The 16,102-nt window shown below is 41.2% G+C and overlaps 1 protein-coding gene across 1 annotated transcript in view; it reads right to left on the minus strand.

The window, feature by feature from the left end:
• Nucleotides 1-4,371: 4,371 nt before the first annotated feature.
• The window catches only part of Glce (glucuronic acid epimerase), a 70,026-nt gene continuing 58,295 nt past the window's right edge, over nucleotides 4,372-16,102 (minus strand). Inside the window, exon 5 of the mRNA XM_028780307.1 lies at nucleotides 4,372-8,188. Within this exon, the coding sequence (XP_028636140.1) occupies nucleotides 7,164-8,188 (1,025 nt within the window). The 3' untranslated portion in view covers nucleotides 4,372-7,163. The remainder of the gene's footprint in view (nucleotides 8,189-16,102) is intronic.

The following is a 16,102-nucleotide window of genomic DNA, read 5'->3' on the forward strand; positions in this document are numbered from 1 at the left end:
CTTACTATTTGCAATTCTCGAGTACCTATCTATGTCCTGTGTGCACAGGTGTGTGTGTGTGTGTGTGTACACATGTACCTGAAAGTGTGTGTAAAAGCCAGATACCGGTCTTCTTCAATAATTTCTAATCTTAGTTTTAGAATCAGGGTCTTTCACTGAACCTGGAGTTGGATCACTGTCTAGACTGGATGGCCAGGGAGCCCCCGGGATGCTCCTGTCTCTGCCTCCCCAGTGTTGGGAGAAGAGACAGGGGCCATTGTGTCCAGCTTATTCCGTGCATGGTGGGATATGAACTTAGGTCCTCACACTTGCGTTGCAAGTGCTTTACTGAATGAGCCATCTCTCCAACCCTTCTATGCCTTTAGGCGTACCGCTAAATTCTGTATTCAAAATAAAAATGTAATAGTTTATGTTAGCATACTTTTAAAAATTCTTTTAAAAATATTTAGTTTTAATATGTGTGTGTGTGCGCCATATGTGTGGGGATGCCCCTGAAGGCCAGAGGTGTGGGATCCTCTTGATCTGGTGTCACAGGTGGTAGAGAGCTACCTGACATGCATGCTGGGAATTGTTCTGAAAGGGTAACATTCACTCTTAGCCACGGAGCCATCTCTCCAGTCCTAAAACTCTTTGTAAAAACATTTATCTTATTAAAGTTCTGTATGGAAGCACAGCACTTGTGTGTATAACATTCCCTAGAACTGGAGTTAAGGATGGTGAGGCACCATGTGGGTGCTGGGAATTGAACTCAGGTCCTCTGCAAGAGCAGTATGTACTCTTGACCACTGAGCCATCTCTTCGGTTTCTGATGGTACATTTTAAAAATGTCACTTTTGCCTGGTAGGTTTACAAACAAAACAACCCCCCCCCCGCCTCTTAAGAACAGTGTGTTTTCTTCTGGACAGTAAAGGCTAAGTTCCTGATGAGGTAGTGAGACATGCAGCTTTGCTGTTTGAGCCCTAAGTAAGAATCTCTGCCCCCTTCCAGACACTGCTCTTCAATTGCCATCTATTTCCTCTTCACAGGGAGATCCATGCCCTACTCCCGACCCTGTTACTTAGCTTCTCTAGGGTCTGTGGATTGTAGCATGGTTATCCTTTATGGTTAATATCCACTTATGAATGATTACATACCATGTTTGTCTTTCTGGGTCTACGTTACCTCACTCAGGGTGATCTTTTCTAGTTCCATCAATTTGCCTGCAAATTTCATGATTTTTTTTTTTAAAGCTGAGTAATACTTCATTGTATAGATGTAGCACATTTTCTTCATCCATTCTTTGGTTGAGGGACGTCTAGGTTGTTTCCAGTCTCTGGCTATTACAAATAAAGCTGCTATGAACATATTTCAGCAAGTCTCCTTGTGGTATGGTGAAGCCTCCTTTGTCAGGAGTGGTATATAGCTGGGTCTTGAGGTAGGTCAATTCCCAGTTTTCTGAGAAAATGCCATATTGACATCCAAAGTGGATGGGAATGGGAACAGGAGGGATGAGGTGTGGGAAGGGCAGAGGTAGAGAACACTGGGAGAGACAACTGGAACCAGGGGTGGGGGCATCTCTGGGATGAGCTAAAAATCTAGTGCAATGGAAACTCCCAGAAATCTATGAGGGTTACCCTAAGACGCCTAGCAATGGGGGATAGGAAGCCTGAACTGGCCACATCCTATAACCAAGCCAAGACTTCTAGTGGAGAGACTGGGACACCAACCCAGCCACAAAACCTTAGATTTACAATTTGCCCTGTCTAGAAGATGTGCTGGGGTAAGGGTGGTGCAGAAATTGTGAGAGTATCCAACCAATGGCTGGCCCAGCTTGAGACCTATGCCAAGAGAGGGAGGATACTCTGATATTGCAGAACCTGAGGCTAGATAGCCTACAGATGTAGGATAAAGCTAAACATGAATGGTAGAAGGAAAAAAAAAAGGTAAGCTAATGAAATGATGCCTAATGATATTCCACAGCCCAATTGTCATCAGAGAGGCTTCATCCAGTAACTGATGGAAAAAGAAGCAGAGATCCAGGCAGAGCTTGGGAAATACTGCATTTAGAGGAGGAAGGATTGTAGGAGCCAGAGGGGTCAAGGAAACCATAATAAAACCCACCAAATCAACTACACTGGACGCATAGGGGCTCACATCGACTGAAGTGCCAACCAGGGAGCATGCATGAGATTGAACTAGGCCATCTGCATATGTTACGGTGATGTAGCTTGGTCTCCTTGTGGGATTCCTAACAGTGGGAGCTGGAGCTACCTCTGACTCTGTTGCCTGCCTTTGGGACCCTTTCCTCCTCCTGTGTTGCTTCATCTAGCTTCCTCTTTCTGCAACTTGGTATACCATTGCTGGCTGACATCCATGGGAGACCTGCCCTTTTCTGAAGAGGAATGGAGGAGTTGGGGGAGGGATTGGAGGGAAGGACTGGAATGAGAGGAAGGGGGAAACTTTGGTCTGGATATAAAAAAAAAAAAAAAGAAAAGAAAAAGAAAAGAACGTCTGCCCCATTTGTTTTCTAAGCACCTGAGTTGGGATTTTCAGTGATTATCAAGTGATCATTCTGTGTTCTGTGTGAAGAGTGGTAATTATGGGTTGAATTGTGACACTTCGCCCCTAAATTGGTATGTTGAAGTCTTAAGCCTCAATATCTCAAAATATGACTATATGCGGAGATACATATAAAAACAGGTCATAGGAATAGTCCTTAATCTAGCGAGACTAGTCTCCTTATGCGATTAGGACTCGAACAACATAGACAGACAACCATGTAAGGACATGGGAAGAAGACAGAAAGAAGGAAAAGCAACCTCAAAAGAAACCAACCCTACCTACAACTTGATTTTATAGCGGTCCCATTTCTGGAATTGAGAATGTGAATTTCTGCTGCTTAAGCTACCCTAGCCTGTGGTATTTTGTTACAGCAGCCCTAGCAGATGAAGAAATCTTCATCTTCTACTTCTTCTACTTCTGCAGACCACTTCCTCAACAGTGGAGGCACTTCCATTCCTTAGGCCTCAACTGTTGTCACAGAAACCAAATCTAGCCAACACCAGCACACAGGGGATGATGTAAAGACAGACACGGGACCTGAGTGGAAGCCCACTGCTCTCCGAATGCACTGGATCCAGGCCTTGGAGCCCTGCTAAGGTTGGTTTTTCATCTTTGCTTTTCTTTTTACTTCAGTCTAAAAGTTCTTTTTTTTAAAACTTTTTTTTTTAGATTATTTATTTATTTATTATGAGTACACTGTAGCTGTCTCCAGACACCCATATGAGGGCATCAGATCTCATTGCAGATGGTTGTGAGCCACCATGTGGTTGCTGGGATTTGAACTCAGGACCTCTAGAAGAGCAGTCAGTGCTCTTAACCGCTGAGCCATCTCACCAGCCCCGAGTCTAAAAGTTCTAATTCAATTTTGGATTCTTGCTGGAGGGACTGAGTGGCCTAGCTACTGGCAGGACCGTCTAATACCTGGGCAGGAAAGAAGCGCTCTTCAGGTATCAAGACTTCTGTGGTTTGGAGGACCTGCACCCCAAGGGTGATGATGAAATGAGTATAAGATTTATTGCCGCCAGGCGGTGGTGGCGCACGCCTTTAATCCCAGCACTTGGAAGGCAGAGGCAGGCAGATTCTGAGTTTGAGGCCAGCCCGGTCTACAGAGTGAGTTCCAGGACAGCCAGGGCTACACAGAGAAACCCTGTCTTGAAAAACCAAGAATAAAAAAAAAAAAAAAAAAAAAAAAAAAGGATTTATTGCCAACTCTGAATTTTGTCACACATTGCAAAATCAAAGCAAGAGCAGTTCATGATCCCCTCTGGTCTAAGACTGCTTGCGACCACACAGCTGTTTCTCAACTAAGATGGAAGACAAGGGACAGCTCTAAGAGAGAGGAACGGCCTTGTGCTGCGCCCTGCATGGCTACTGAAAGCTAGCAGCTGACTGGCGATCAAGTGGAGCCCAGCATAGATTTGTGTATGGAATTTAGTAAAAGAAAGCCGCAGAGACTACAAGGCAGTGCTGCTCATTCTAAAGAGGCAAGAACAGAAAGACTGCAGGCCGCATGGAGCCCGCAGCTGGTCACCAGGGAGGGCATGCACACACCCAGCTGGGGTACCCGAGTGTTTGCTCAAGTTGCCCCTTCCCTACTTCCACTTGTCCTCACCCCAGAGCCCTGACATAGGCCTCAGTTCCTGACTGAGTGCACTGCAGCACTTTATTTTCTGAACCTGTCTGTTGTACTCTGGTTCCCCTACAGACTAAGGCTCCTGTGAGACACTCTGGTTCCCTGTCTTCAGGTTCAACAAGAAATACTGGTCAAATGCTTGCTGGATTCACATAATCACAAACTAAGCAGAAAAATAAGAGAAATATCCAAGTACATTTCTTTTCGAGATAAAAACTTTATTTTACAATTTTATAAAGCAGCTTTACATTAAGCACAAACAACCCATTTAACTTTATATAGAAACAAAATACCTTTCCATTTGAAAAAATCAAGTTTTGCTGTATATAAAACTAACATGTGCACATTGTGCTTGAACTGCAAAGGCTATACAGCTTTACAGAGGACCACCCTCCAGAAGGGCATCCTGTAAACACATTATTGCATATTTGACACATGGCATATACCCCACATGTACAATGGAGAAGCAAGGAAACAATTACAAGAACAAACCAGCAGCTTTTGGTAAGAGTCTGTACACCAACAAAGACAGAGGCCCAGCACATCTGGAGAGTGCTTGTGACACTTCTGCACATCTCACAGATGCCGTGTGGCTCTTGAATGAAGCCGTTATATACAGTAACTCCTAAAGGGTCAAAACTGCCCTCTGCTAGAAACTTTTGGCTGTTTTACTACTGAAATGGCAACAGATTCAACATGGAAGCTAACTTAGATAAGTGAACCAAACCAATACCTTTTAAGAAAGAAATTAAAGAATCACAACAAAACTTTAAAATACCCTCCCCATTCTCTCTATACTCAGGATAGGTAAACATTTACTTGATTTAAAAACCTAGGAAACTTTGTGGTATTCTGGAGGCAAAAAAGCATGGGTCCCAGGCAGTGTCCCTCCACATATGCCCAGTTTTCCCACCTGTCAGAAATGCCGTGGACCCCACTTCAGAGGCAGACTTCCTACATACCCAGAGTCTTACTTTGTTAACCTCCAGGTGACACAGAGGCATCCTCATGTCTGACAAGCCAAGCACCGGCAGTGCTGTCCCAGGCTCAGGGTGATCTTTTAAGGAATTCTGGGATCACAAGACAAGTCAAGGAGCTGATGCAATGTGGAAGGCAGTGGAAAAGCAACAGCAGTGAACTGCCATTTCTACATCAAAAAAAAAACAAAACAACTTTCCCTCTTCATTGGAAAAGGACAACCACATTTGTAAGGCACTGGTGTTTGTCACAAAATCAGTTCCAGGATGATTTCACTGACTCCTCTCATCTGAAGACCAGTATGCAAAGAGAAAGCAGAAGTCGGGACCACTCCAGTAACAAATCGGATAGTGAACAGTGTTCCCAGGTGGGCAAGCTTGTTTTGAACACAGGTACTGAAAATAAAAAGGGAGTCTTCATTTTTATTGCTGAGACAAAATGTGCATGTTCAGCTGTTGCTGAAACACCTAGTGTGTGAGAACCACAGAGGTAAAAGCTGGGAACCTAATGACCACACTTGGTACGCTGCAGGCAAAAGTGTGGTCACAGCAACAGGGAGTCTAAGCTTACGCTGCAACAGTTCAGTACTGTCTTCAGTATAGATCTTCCTTCCTGCCTCCTTTGATGCTGATATCGTTTATATATGTATCAATGTGTGTGCGTGTGCGCGTGCGCGTGCGCGTGTGCACGTGTGTGTGTGTGTGTGTATTCCAGTTTCAACAGCACTTTTTAGCTGAATTCAACAGAAGTACAACGTGTGGGCAGATCATCCACCTCATCTTAAATGTGCATCTGACCAACAGCATGGATGACTCCATTGTCTGTCCCATATTATCACACCCTAAACAAAAACCAGAGCAAAACCAATCCCTGTTGCTTTTATCTAATGCCCAAAGCCTTACAGCAGACACTGTCCATGGCATGAGGACTCTGAAACTCACTTACAGATCGGATGGCACACAGACAGCAGACACAGTAGCATCTCTTCTGTTTCAATGCTGGAATCACTCAAAATTAAGCTTCAGAGAAACAGTGAGGACAAAAACGATGACGTGGAAAGCAATGGCGACAACCCAGGCAGGAGAGTCTTTACTGTGGCTCCTGAACATGACCTTTAACCCAGAACTTCTCTTTTATGGAGAAGTATCAATGGTCAGTTTCAAATCATTAAGTCTGTTACAAGTTTAGGCTTATAATTTACATTCTGGGTAATGTCCTCTCAATGCACAGAACTGCTCAAGGATAGTACGGAATGAAATGCAGCCTTCTAGAGAGTGATACAGACACGCTGCACTGGAGCTAGGTGGGGAAGATGATTATCCAACTTTTACTGACTGTAGACCAAGTTTCATAAAACACACCATGTCTGTAATTTCTTGTGCAGTCAACAAGTTTCATTTTAGTTGTGCTTATGAATGTGACCATGAAACCTGAATATGGGCTGTTTAGATATACAGAGTTCAAGAAAACCATAATTCAAAATATTTTCCATAGATAGTTGAACAAATGCAACAAATGCTCACTCTCTCTCAAGAAATGAATCTATGGGAAAGAAACACTTAAAAAATAGTCCACGATCCAGGCTATACGCACATGTTTACTGCAGTACAGCACACTGATTTCTAAAAGCCTACTTTCAGTATAAATATAAATAATCACATTTTAAAAGCACTCCATACTAAGTTTTAGGTAAGTGCCGGGCAGCAGGCTAGCAGCAGTGACTTACCAGTATCTTCCCCACACTGAAAGCGACTCTGCATGGAGGCCTGCATGATGAGCAGGGCAGAGGTCACGTCTTTGTTCAGTGCACTCACCTACCTTTCTAAGCACCTGACTCATGGAATGCAACTGTTTCAGAAGACTAAGTTTAAGGGACTCTTCTCAGAGTGCTGTGACTCACAAACCCAGAACACAGCATTTAAAAATGTGCGACGTGCTGCTGAGCTCTGCGGCTGACACAGCTCGGCCCGTGAGCTCAGAAGAGGCTGGAATGTACTTTTGGTTTCGAGCTCTAGTTGTGCTTTGCCCTACTGCCTTTAAGGTAGCTTTTCCACCTCTTGACAAATTCTTTGAAGATTGGGGACTCGTCGATGGTACTGAGCAGCTGCAGCTGGTTGATGTGGGTGGTGTGATAGTCCCAGCGAGCCAGGTTGGGAGCAATGCCAAGCATGAAGTGGCGGAGGTCATAGATGGTTCCGGAGCCAGTATCATACAAGGGCAGCATGGCTTTAAGAGATTCCATGCCGCGCTCATACAAGGACCTTGCTTCTTTCCCAAGCTTCTCCCCTGCTGTCTCTTTTAGGTCATACAGCCCAATTAAAGAATACATAAAGCCATTTAAAACAAAAGAGCTAGGTGTAGTTGGATATTCTTCATACCAGTCATGTTTATTCATGAACACGGCTTTAACTCCATGCTGCTCTGACAGAAACTTGTATGGGGCTGTTGCCCTTAAAGCTGAATTGAGGAATACATGGTCTTTTGTTAGAAGATAGGCTCTGACTAAGGTAGAGATGGCTTGCCCTTGTGCCATGGCAGAGTACCATCCTGGCTCTAAAGATTTAAACCCTTCCCCTAACTTCCGGGTCACCATAATTGGCCAGCCACCTTTCTCATCCTGGTTCCTCACTAGCCAGTCACTAGCAGCAAAGAATGCAGCCATGTGGGCTGTGGTTGAGATGGTAATGTTGTCCAGGAATCCCTTTCCTTTTGCAATCAACTTAACCACCTTTTTGGGCATGATTTTGGTTGGCTTGACAGCTTTTGTGTTAGAAAGGCCCACTCCTTTCCTGAGGTCAGTGACCAGGTCCCTGGTAACTGTACTCCACGACGTTCTGGGCCCAATGCCGTAGTATATGTCCCTGTCTTTGAAAGCAATTAGCTGGGTATTTGAGACATAATGCACAGTGAAGAGCTGATTCTTTTCTGTTGTCTCCAGAACCACAGACACACTCCCATTTGTTAAGAGCTTGAGGTCAAACGAAATAATGAAGTCTTTTGTGTTTCCCAACTGCAAAGACACACCTTCACTGGTTTCTGTGGGGAACAGACCAAGGACTGGTTAGAATAAAGTATTTTTATAATTAAAATTTAATTGTAGTTTATCCTTGATAACTACTGACCACACAAAATTCCACAAAATTAATGATGGCTTCTCCTTACCTTTGACTCTGTCTGGTTTACAGGAAGGATTCTGAGCAAATAACTAAGAACTTCTGATAAAACTGTCTTTTTTAGACCTGATGCCAACTGATTAAGAATCACTGATTATTCTAGTACACTTATTCCATAAAAGGGAGAAAAAAATAGCCAAAATCTGATTAAATGCATATTATTACAGGAGAGTTAAAGTTTTAGACAGAATGACTACGTATGAAATTTCATTTCTAATGCAGCTTGTATTTGCTCCTTATATTCTATGTTCTCCATTTCTGACCTTACTTGGTACCCACTTAGCTGTGAGTATGCACTGCTTTACTCACACTTGACAGATGTGTAACTGAGAGACACAGTCAAGTAACCTGTCAAATACAAAGGACAGAACCCAGAATGTCCTGTCTGGCTCTTAATTCGATGTTTAAAATGATGAAAATGATGTTTATTCTTTTTTTTTTTTGCCTTTTGTTGTTGTTTTTCTTTTTTCAAGATTTATCTTTATCTATTTATTTCATGTATGTGAGTACACTGTAACTGTTTCCAGACACACCAGAAGAATGATACTCACCTAACAGCTACTAAAAACACTGCATATTAAAACCAAATAGCAGCAAGGATAACGCCCAGAAGTACACACACACACCACATAAATAAACAATACTTGCAGCACAAACTTTAAAACATCAAAGGGAAATATGAACATCTTAATCCTTACATGGCTTAAATTTCCCAAACACACCCACATACATACTGTCATTTGGTCCTGAAGTTGGTAAATATTGATTATTTCTGTTTTAAAGGTGAAGACCTGCAGGTTCTGTGAGGTTAAACAGCTGTAAGTATAGCAGGGCCTATAATCCAGGTTTCTGGGCCCAAGTACCAAGGAAGACAAATGACACTAAAAATATATGCTCAAAAGAATACTCAACAGAGGTTCCTTCTCTTAGACCTAGCCATAAAAGCAGGTCTCCACTGCTATCAGTCCTTGAGAGGATATTCAGAAGCAAAGATCAGATCAGCCTGAATGGGGTCAGCATGCGGAGTCAAATATCTCAACGCTAGATTCTACCAGTATCCACCAGAATACACATGGCCCAAAGCTGTCACGGACTTCACTTGATAACGCAGACAATGATGGAAGTTGTACTAAGAACGAGAACACCACAGCTGACTTACAAATCAAACAATGCCTGGGTGACATCTTAAAACTTGACCACAGTAGTAAGAACTTAGTTTTATCTGTCAGGATGTCTCCATGCTTGCTCTAATTAGTACTCTCCTCCTTCCCAGTAAAGTGAAATCTGGGGCTTGATTTCAACTACCTGATACACAGTAGGAGTTCGAACTGACGTACGAATCACACAGGATTAAGTTATACTCAGCACTAGACTTCACTAAGTCTTATTTTTTTTTTTAATCTTGGGGTAATACTTCATTCATCTGACATCAATATTAAGTATTACATCTGTTCTGGCAGACTGGGGACAATGCCTCATCCTTAAAATCCAGAGGAAGGGAAGCTAAAATCCATTTTCTCCCATAATTCTGTTCCAATTTTTTATAAAAATTGAATTAAATGACATAATCTAATTATATCTTATATTATCTTATTATATCTTTATATACCAGATGAGTCCAAAGGATTCAGTAATGAATGATCCTTTCTAAAGGTCCGATTATTAATTTTTCTAAACCCTTAACACTAACAAAAGGGCTCTGAGACACAGAGGACCGATAAGAAGTCATAGTCCTCAACCAGTCAACAACTGGAGTCTTCCCAACAGTGATAGGAAACAGTCTTTCAACGTCTCCATATAATCTGCCAGGCTACAGTGGTGTCTGAGTGGTAGAATAAGGGATGGAGGTGTGGCAAACAGAAAGTTCTGCACTCTCCTTAGAACACCCTGCTGTCTGGGGTCTCCTCCTTCCAACCTACTAACAGAAGTTTGGACTTCCCTGCTATTTGGAATCCCACAAGCCCATGGACCCTATTTTCTGAGCAGTGATTTTCAAGAGCTACTAAAACTTTGTTTGGTCTAGTCAGCACACGTGTACGTTAACAAAGGAGGACAAATCTGCTGCAGTTATTGTCTAGATTTGACAATAAAAGCGTAAGTGCCAAAACTACCATCACCACCACCAAAACCAAACAGAAGAGTGAAACTGTGTCAAACTATAAAGTATACCAATCAACTAAATAAAAAGGGAAAAAAATAAAAACAGGAGGAAATATCTGCACATTATAGATCTGAGAAGGGGTTTATATCTATGATATATAAGGAACTCAATAGAAAACAAAAGCAATAAATGAAAAAATTTTTAATTAATTTGTGACAATCTCCAAAGTCACAAACAGCCACAGGATATATGTAAAGGTGTCCATCCCTTATCCCAAGGGGAGTACAAACAAAATCATAGCAAAATAACACCCACCATATATTAGGACTATCAAGAAAAGCAAAACACGGGCTGGTGAGATGGCTCAGCAGTTAAGAGTACTTGACTGGTCTTCCAAAGGTCATGAGTTCAAATCCCAGCAACCACATAGTGGCTCACAACCATCTGTAATGAGATCTGATGCTCTCTTATGGGGTGTCTGAAGACAGCTACAGTGTATTTACATAAAATAAATAAATTTAAAAAAAAAAAAAAAAGAAAAGCAAAACACTAACCAAGGTCTGCTGCAGATGTGGGGAAAAAGGATCTTTGTGTACGCCGAGTCATAAGTCATTTTACAAATTGGTACAGCCATTACAGCAATTTGTATAAAGGTTCCCCCTAAACGATAACCAGAACTCAGGTGAACCAGGAATCCCACTTCTGGGTCTACACTTACCAAAGGAGACAAAATAGCTATCACAAAGAGGTATGTGGGTGACAGATATCCCATGTTCATTGAAAGATTAGTAGAAATAGCCAAGACATGGAAACAACATGTGTGTGGCACTAGGTGAATGGATAATGTGTATTTGTAATTTTCAGTTGTAAAAGAGAAAGAAATCCTGCCACCTGAGAGCTAATGCTTATGAAACTGGTTACAGAAAGGCAGATACTATCTGTGGGATGCAGACTGCTTTAGCACTGATTACATTAACTATTACAAGTGATTAGTAAGAAAGCCGAACTCATAGTAATACAACAGTGTATTCAGAAACTAGAAAATGGATGAAATAGGGTGATGGAGGCCAAAGAATCCAAGCTCTCAAATGCCTGATCTATAGCATGGCAAACTACAGATAACACTGCATCACATACTTCAAATACGCTGACATTCACCACACTCTTACCAACATACACACTAACTCTAGGAGGTGATAGGTATGTAAACTATGTTTTGTTTTCATGTTATTAAACAAAGTTCATTATTTTTAATTATGTATTTGTATCTGGGTTTGTGTGTGTGAGTGCAGATGCCAAGGAGGCTAGAGGCCATCAGATCCAGATCCCCTAGAAGTGGAGTTATAGGTGGTTGTGAGCCACCTGACATGAGTGTTGAATTCCAGCCCTGTATCAACTACCTATCTTGATCCTGGTAATAATTTCCAACATGTATCTGCTTCAAAACATCATATTGTATACCCTAAATATATACAAATTCATTTGTCAATACACTCAGTAAAGCTAGAAAAACAGAACAGTCTTTAAGTCAGTATCATTACATAAAGCTACTATCATTTATTCATTCATTGTCAACATGTTTAACTACATCAGATGAAAAAGAACCCTACTCAAATCTGGATGAGGTAGGAAAAACGGTGGGAGGGGAAGTACTCAGCAGAAGCCTGGGAGAAAACAGCTACACAGGAGAGGAAGGAGGAGAGGTCCTGACAGGAGGAAGGAGGAGAGGTCCTGACAGGAGAGGAAGGAGGAGAGGTCGTGGAAATGGAAGGGAAAGAATGCTTTGGGAAAGCTAATTACAAGCATGAGGTTCTAGATCATTCCATTTTAAAATTTAGATGATTTTCTAGACAGATACCACATACCAAAGTTAAATTAAGATCTGGTAAACTAAACAGTCTCATAACTCTAAGAAATATAGTCATCAAAAACCTCCCAACCAAAAAAAGCCCAAAGCCAGATAGTTTTAGTGCAGAATTCTACCAGACCTTCAAAGAAGAGCTAATACCAATAATCCTTAAACTATTCAATAACATAGAAACAGAAGGAATACTACCTAATTTATTCTACGAAGCCACAGTTACTCTGATACCTAAACCACACAAAGTCCCAACAAAGAAAGAGAACTTCAGACCAATCTTGCTTATGAATATTGATGCAAAAATACTCAATATAATTCTTGTAAACCGAATCCAAGAACACATCAAAACCATCATTCACCACGATCAAGCAGGCTTCATTCCAGGGATGTAGGGATGGTTGAATATACGAAAATCTATCAATGCAATATTCTACATAAACAAACTCAAGGAAAAAAGCCACATGATCATCTTACTAGATTCTGGAAGAGCCTTTGACATAAAACACCACCCTTTCATGTTAAAAGTCTTGGAGAGATCAGGATTTCATGGCACATACCTAAACATAATAAAAGCAATATATAGCAAACCAACAGCCAACATCAAACTAAATAAAAAAAAAACTAGAAGCAATCCCACTAAAATCTGGGACAGGACAAGGTTGCCCAAGCTCTCCCTATCTATTTAATATAGTACTTGACGTTCTACCTAGAGCAATTAGACAACAAAAGGAGACCAAGGAGATACAAATTGGAAAGGAAGAAGTCAAAGTATCACTATTTGCAGATGATATGATAGTATACATAAGTGACCCCCAAACTTCCACCAGAGAACTCCTACAGCTGATACACTTCAGCAAAATGGCTGGATATAAAATTAACTCGAACAAATCAGCAGCCTTCCTGTATACAAATGATAAAGAGACTGAGAAAGAAATTGGGAAAATAACACTTTTCACAATAGCCACAAATAGTACAAAATATCTTGGTGTAACTTTGACCAAGTAAGTGAAAGATCTGTATGACAAGAACTTCAAATCCCTGAAAAAAGAAATTGAAGAAGACCTCAGAAGATGGAAAGATCTCCCATGCTCGTGGATTGGCAGGATTAATATAGTAAAAATGGCCATCTTGCCAAAAGTAATCTACAGACTCAGTGCAAACCCCATCAAAATTCCAACACAATTCTTCACAGACATGGAAAGAGTAATTCTCAACTTCATATGGAAAGACAAAAAACCCAGGATAGCCAAAACAATTCTCAACAATAAAAGAATGTCTGCAGGGGGTAGGGGATGGAATCACTATCCCTGACCTCAAGCTGTACTACAAAACAATAGTGATAAAAACAGACAGGTTGATCAATGGAATAGAACTGAAGACCCAGAAGCAAACCCATACACCTATGGATACTTGATCTTTGACAAGGAAGCCAAAAACATACAGTGGCAAAAAGAAAGCATCTTCAATAAATGGCACTGGTCTAACTGGCAGTCTGTAAGTAGGAGAATGAAAATAGATCCATATTTATCACCCTGCACAAAGATCAAATTTAAGTGGATCAAGGACATCAACATAAAACCGGATACACTGAATCTAATAGAAGAGAAAGTAGGAAAGAGCCTCAAACTCATTGGCACAGGGAAAAATTTCCTGATCAGAATACCAATGGCTCAGGCTCTAAGACCAACAATTGATAAATGGGACTTCATGAAATTGGAAAGCTTCTGTAAGGCAAATTACACCACCATCAATAGGACAAATCAGCAACCTACAGATTGGGAAAAAAACTTTACTACCCTACATCTGACAGAGGGCTAATACCCAAAATATATAAAGAACTCAAGAAATTAACCTCCAAAAAAATCAAATAACCCAATTAAAAATGGGGTACAGAGTTAAACAGAGAATTCACAATAGAAGAATATGTAATGGCTGAGAAGCACTTAAAGAAATGTTCAAAGTCCTTAGTCATCAGAGAAATGCAAATCAAAATGACCCTGAGATTCTACCTCACACCAACTGGAATGGCTAAGATCAAAAACTAACATGACAGCACATGCTGGTGAGGATGTCAAGAAAGGGAGACACTCCTCCAATTGCTGGTGGGATTTCAAACTGGTACAACCTCTCCAGAAATCAATCTGGTGATTCCTCAGAAATCTTTAATAGTTCTACCGAAGATCCAGCTATACCACTCTTGGGCATATACCCAAAAGATGTCCCACTATACCATAAGGACATGTGCTCCACCATGTTCACAGCACTCTTATTTGTAATAGCCAGAAGCTGGAAACAACCCATATGTCTCTCAAACGAAGAATGGATACAGAAGAAGAGAGCCAGGTATGCTGGAACATGCTTACAATTTCAACATTAGGAGAGAAGCCGAAAGATTAAGAGTTCAAAGTCATCCCATCCTCAACTACATAGTGAGTTTCAGGCCAGCTAGAGCCATGACTCACTCCTTCACTCCCTCACTCCCTCACTCCCTCACTCCATCCATCCATCCATCCATCCATCCATCCATCCATCCATCCATGCTATCTATCCATCCATTCATTCATCATCCATATAAACAGATCCATATATATATTTTTTTTTTAAAGGAAATTTTTATTTAGTAAATAAAGAAGACTAGGTTGCAGACATAAAATGGTCAGTACCAAGTCTGTGATTTTTTTCCAGGAGGCAGGGTCTCACTATGTAGTCTAGGCTGCTCTGGAACTCATGTTCTTCTAGCTCTGCTTCCTCAGTGTTGGGATCACAGGTGCACTAGCACATCTTACTTACAAAAGAGTTCTCTGCTCCTCTGGGGGTTAAAAAGAAGAGCTTAGGTTCACATACACCCACGCTTTTAAGACAAGTCTCAACTTCTCAACAATGATGCTTGGTTTGTTTCCCACAAAGCTGTATTTTTTAAACATCTTCAAGTCTCACAGCCATGTTTCAATGATGCCACCTTACTTCCTTGATTCTAGTTCTCATGGAGTTGCAATATTCTCCCTCACCCTTATAGTGTAACTCCTACAATAACATGTGCATGCTGTTCCCAGCTAACAGACTTACCAACAGGGAACAACTGAGTATGTACATCCTTCTAACAATATGGCTGCCAACAGTTCTTTGTGTGCTTGGAACCACCCAAAAAGTGGTTTATTTCTAGAAACTGATCACTGAATGAAAGACAGGCTGAGGTGAAGATCCCTCATTGCATGATATGTGAGTCTACCTTTGCATTCAGCAAGGCATCAGTGAAATCTGTTTTGTCAACAGGACAGAATTAGACCATCCAGCCACTCTAGGAGACTGGATGAAGGGTACAATTTTCTATCAACATCTAAACAACACTATCAATGTAAAATGAAACTCCTTGGGTTCACCCAAAACCAAACATTCTTTGCTTCATGTAATAATTTCCTGCTACAAAACCTCCCTAGTTATAAAACAACTATTCTTAAGTATCTCCTTGTAACCTCTCACCTAGCCATGGCAGGTTTTTTAATAGTAAGCTAAGACATTCTATGAATTGGAATATCACAAAATGGCACGGAAGAAAAGAAGTTCTAGTCACAATAAAAACTAAAAGTCATCCCTTCTTTGCACTGCTGCAACATTCCTAAATGCATTACTCAAGACGATGTAGAAGGAGTAGATATATATGTGGCTTTCTAGTCTGTCGTCAATAAAGAACAAGAACAAAATACAAAGGAGCTCTTCTCCTCCTGTTTCTCTTCTATTTACCTACTCCAGTTTGGAGGGGGAGGAATGGTTCTCAATCTGACAACATTTCATCATCGAGATTAAGCCTGAGGTGC

Source organism: Grammomys surdaster, unplaced genomic scaffold (genome assembly GCF_004785775.1).
Source record: "Grammomys surdaster isolate TR1022 unplaced genomic scaffold, NIH_TR_1.0 368, whole genome shotgun sequence".
In the NCBI taxonomy this organism is placed as follows: domain Eukaryota; kingdom Metazoa; phylum Chordata; class Mammalia; order Rodentia; family Muridae; genus Grammomys; species Grammomys surdaster.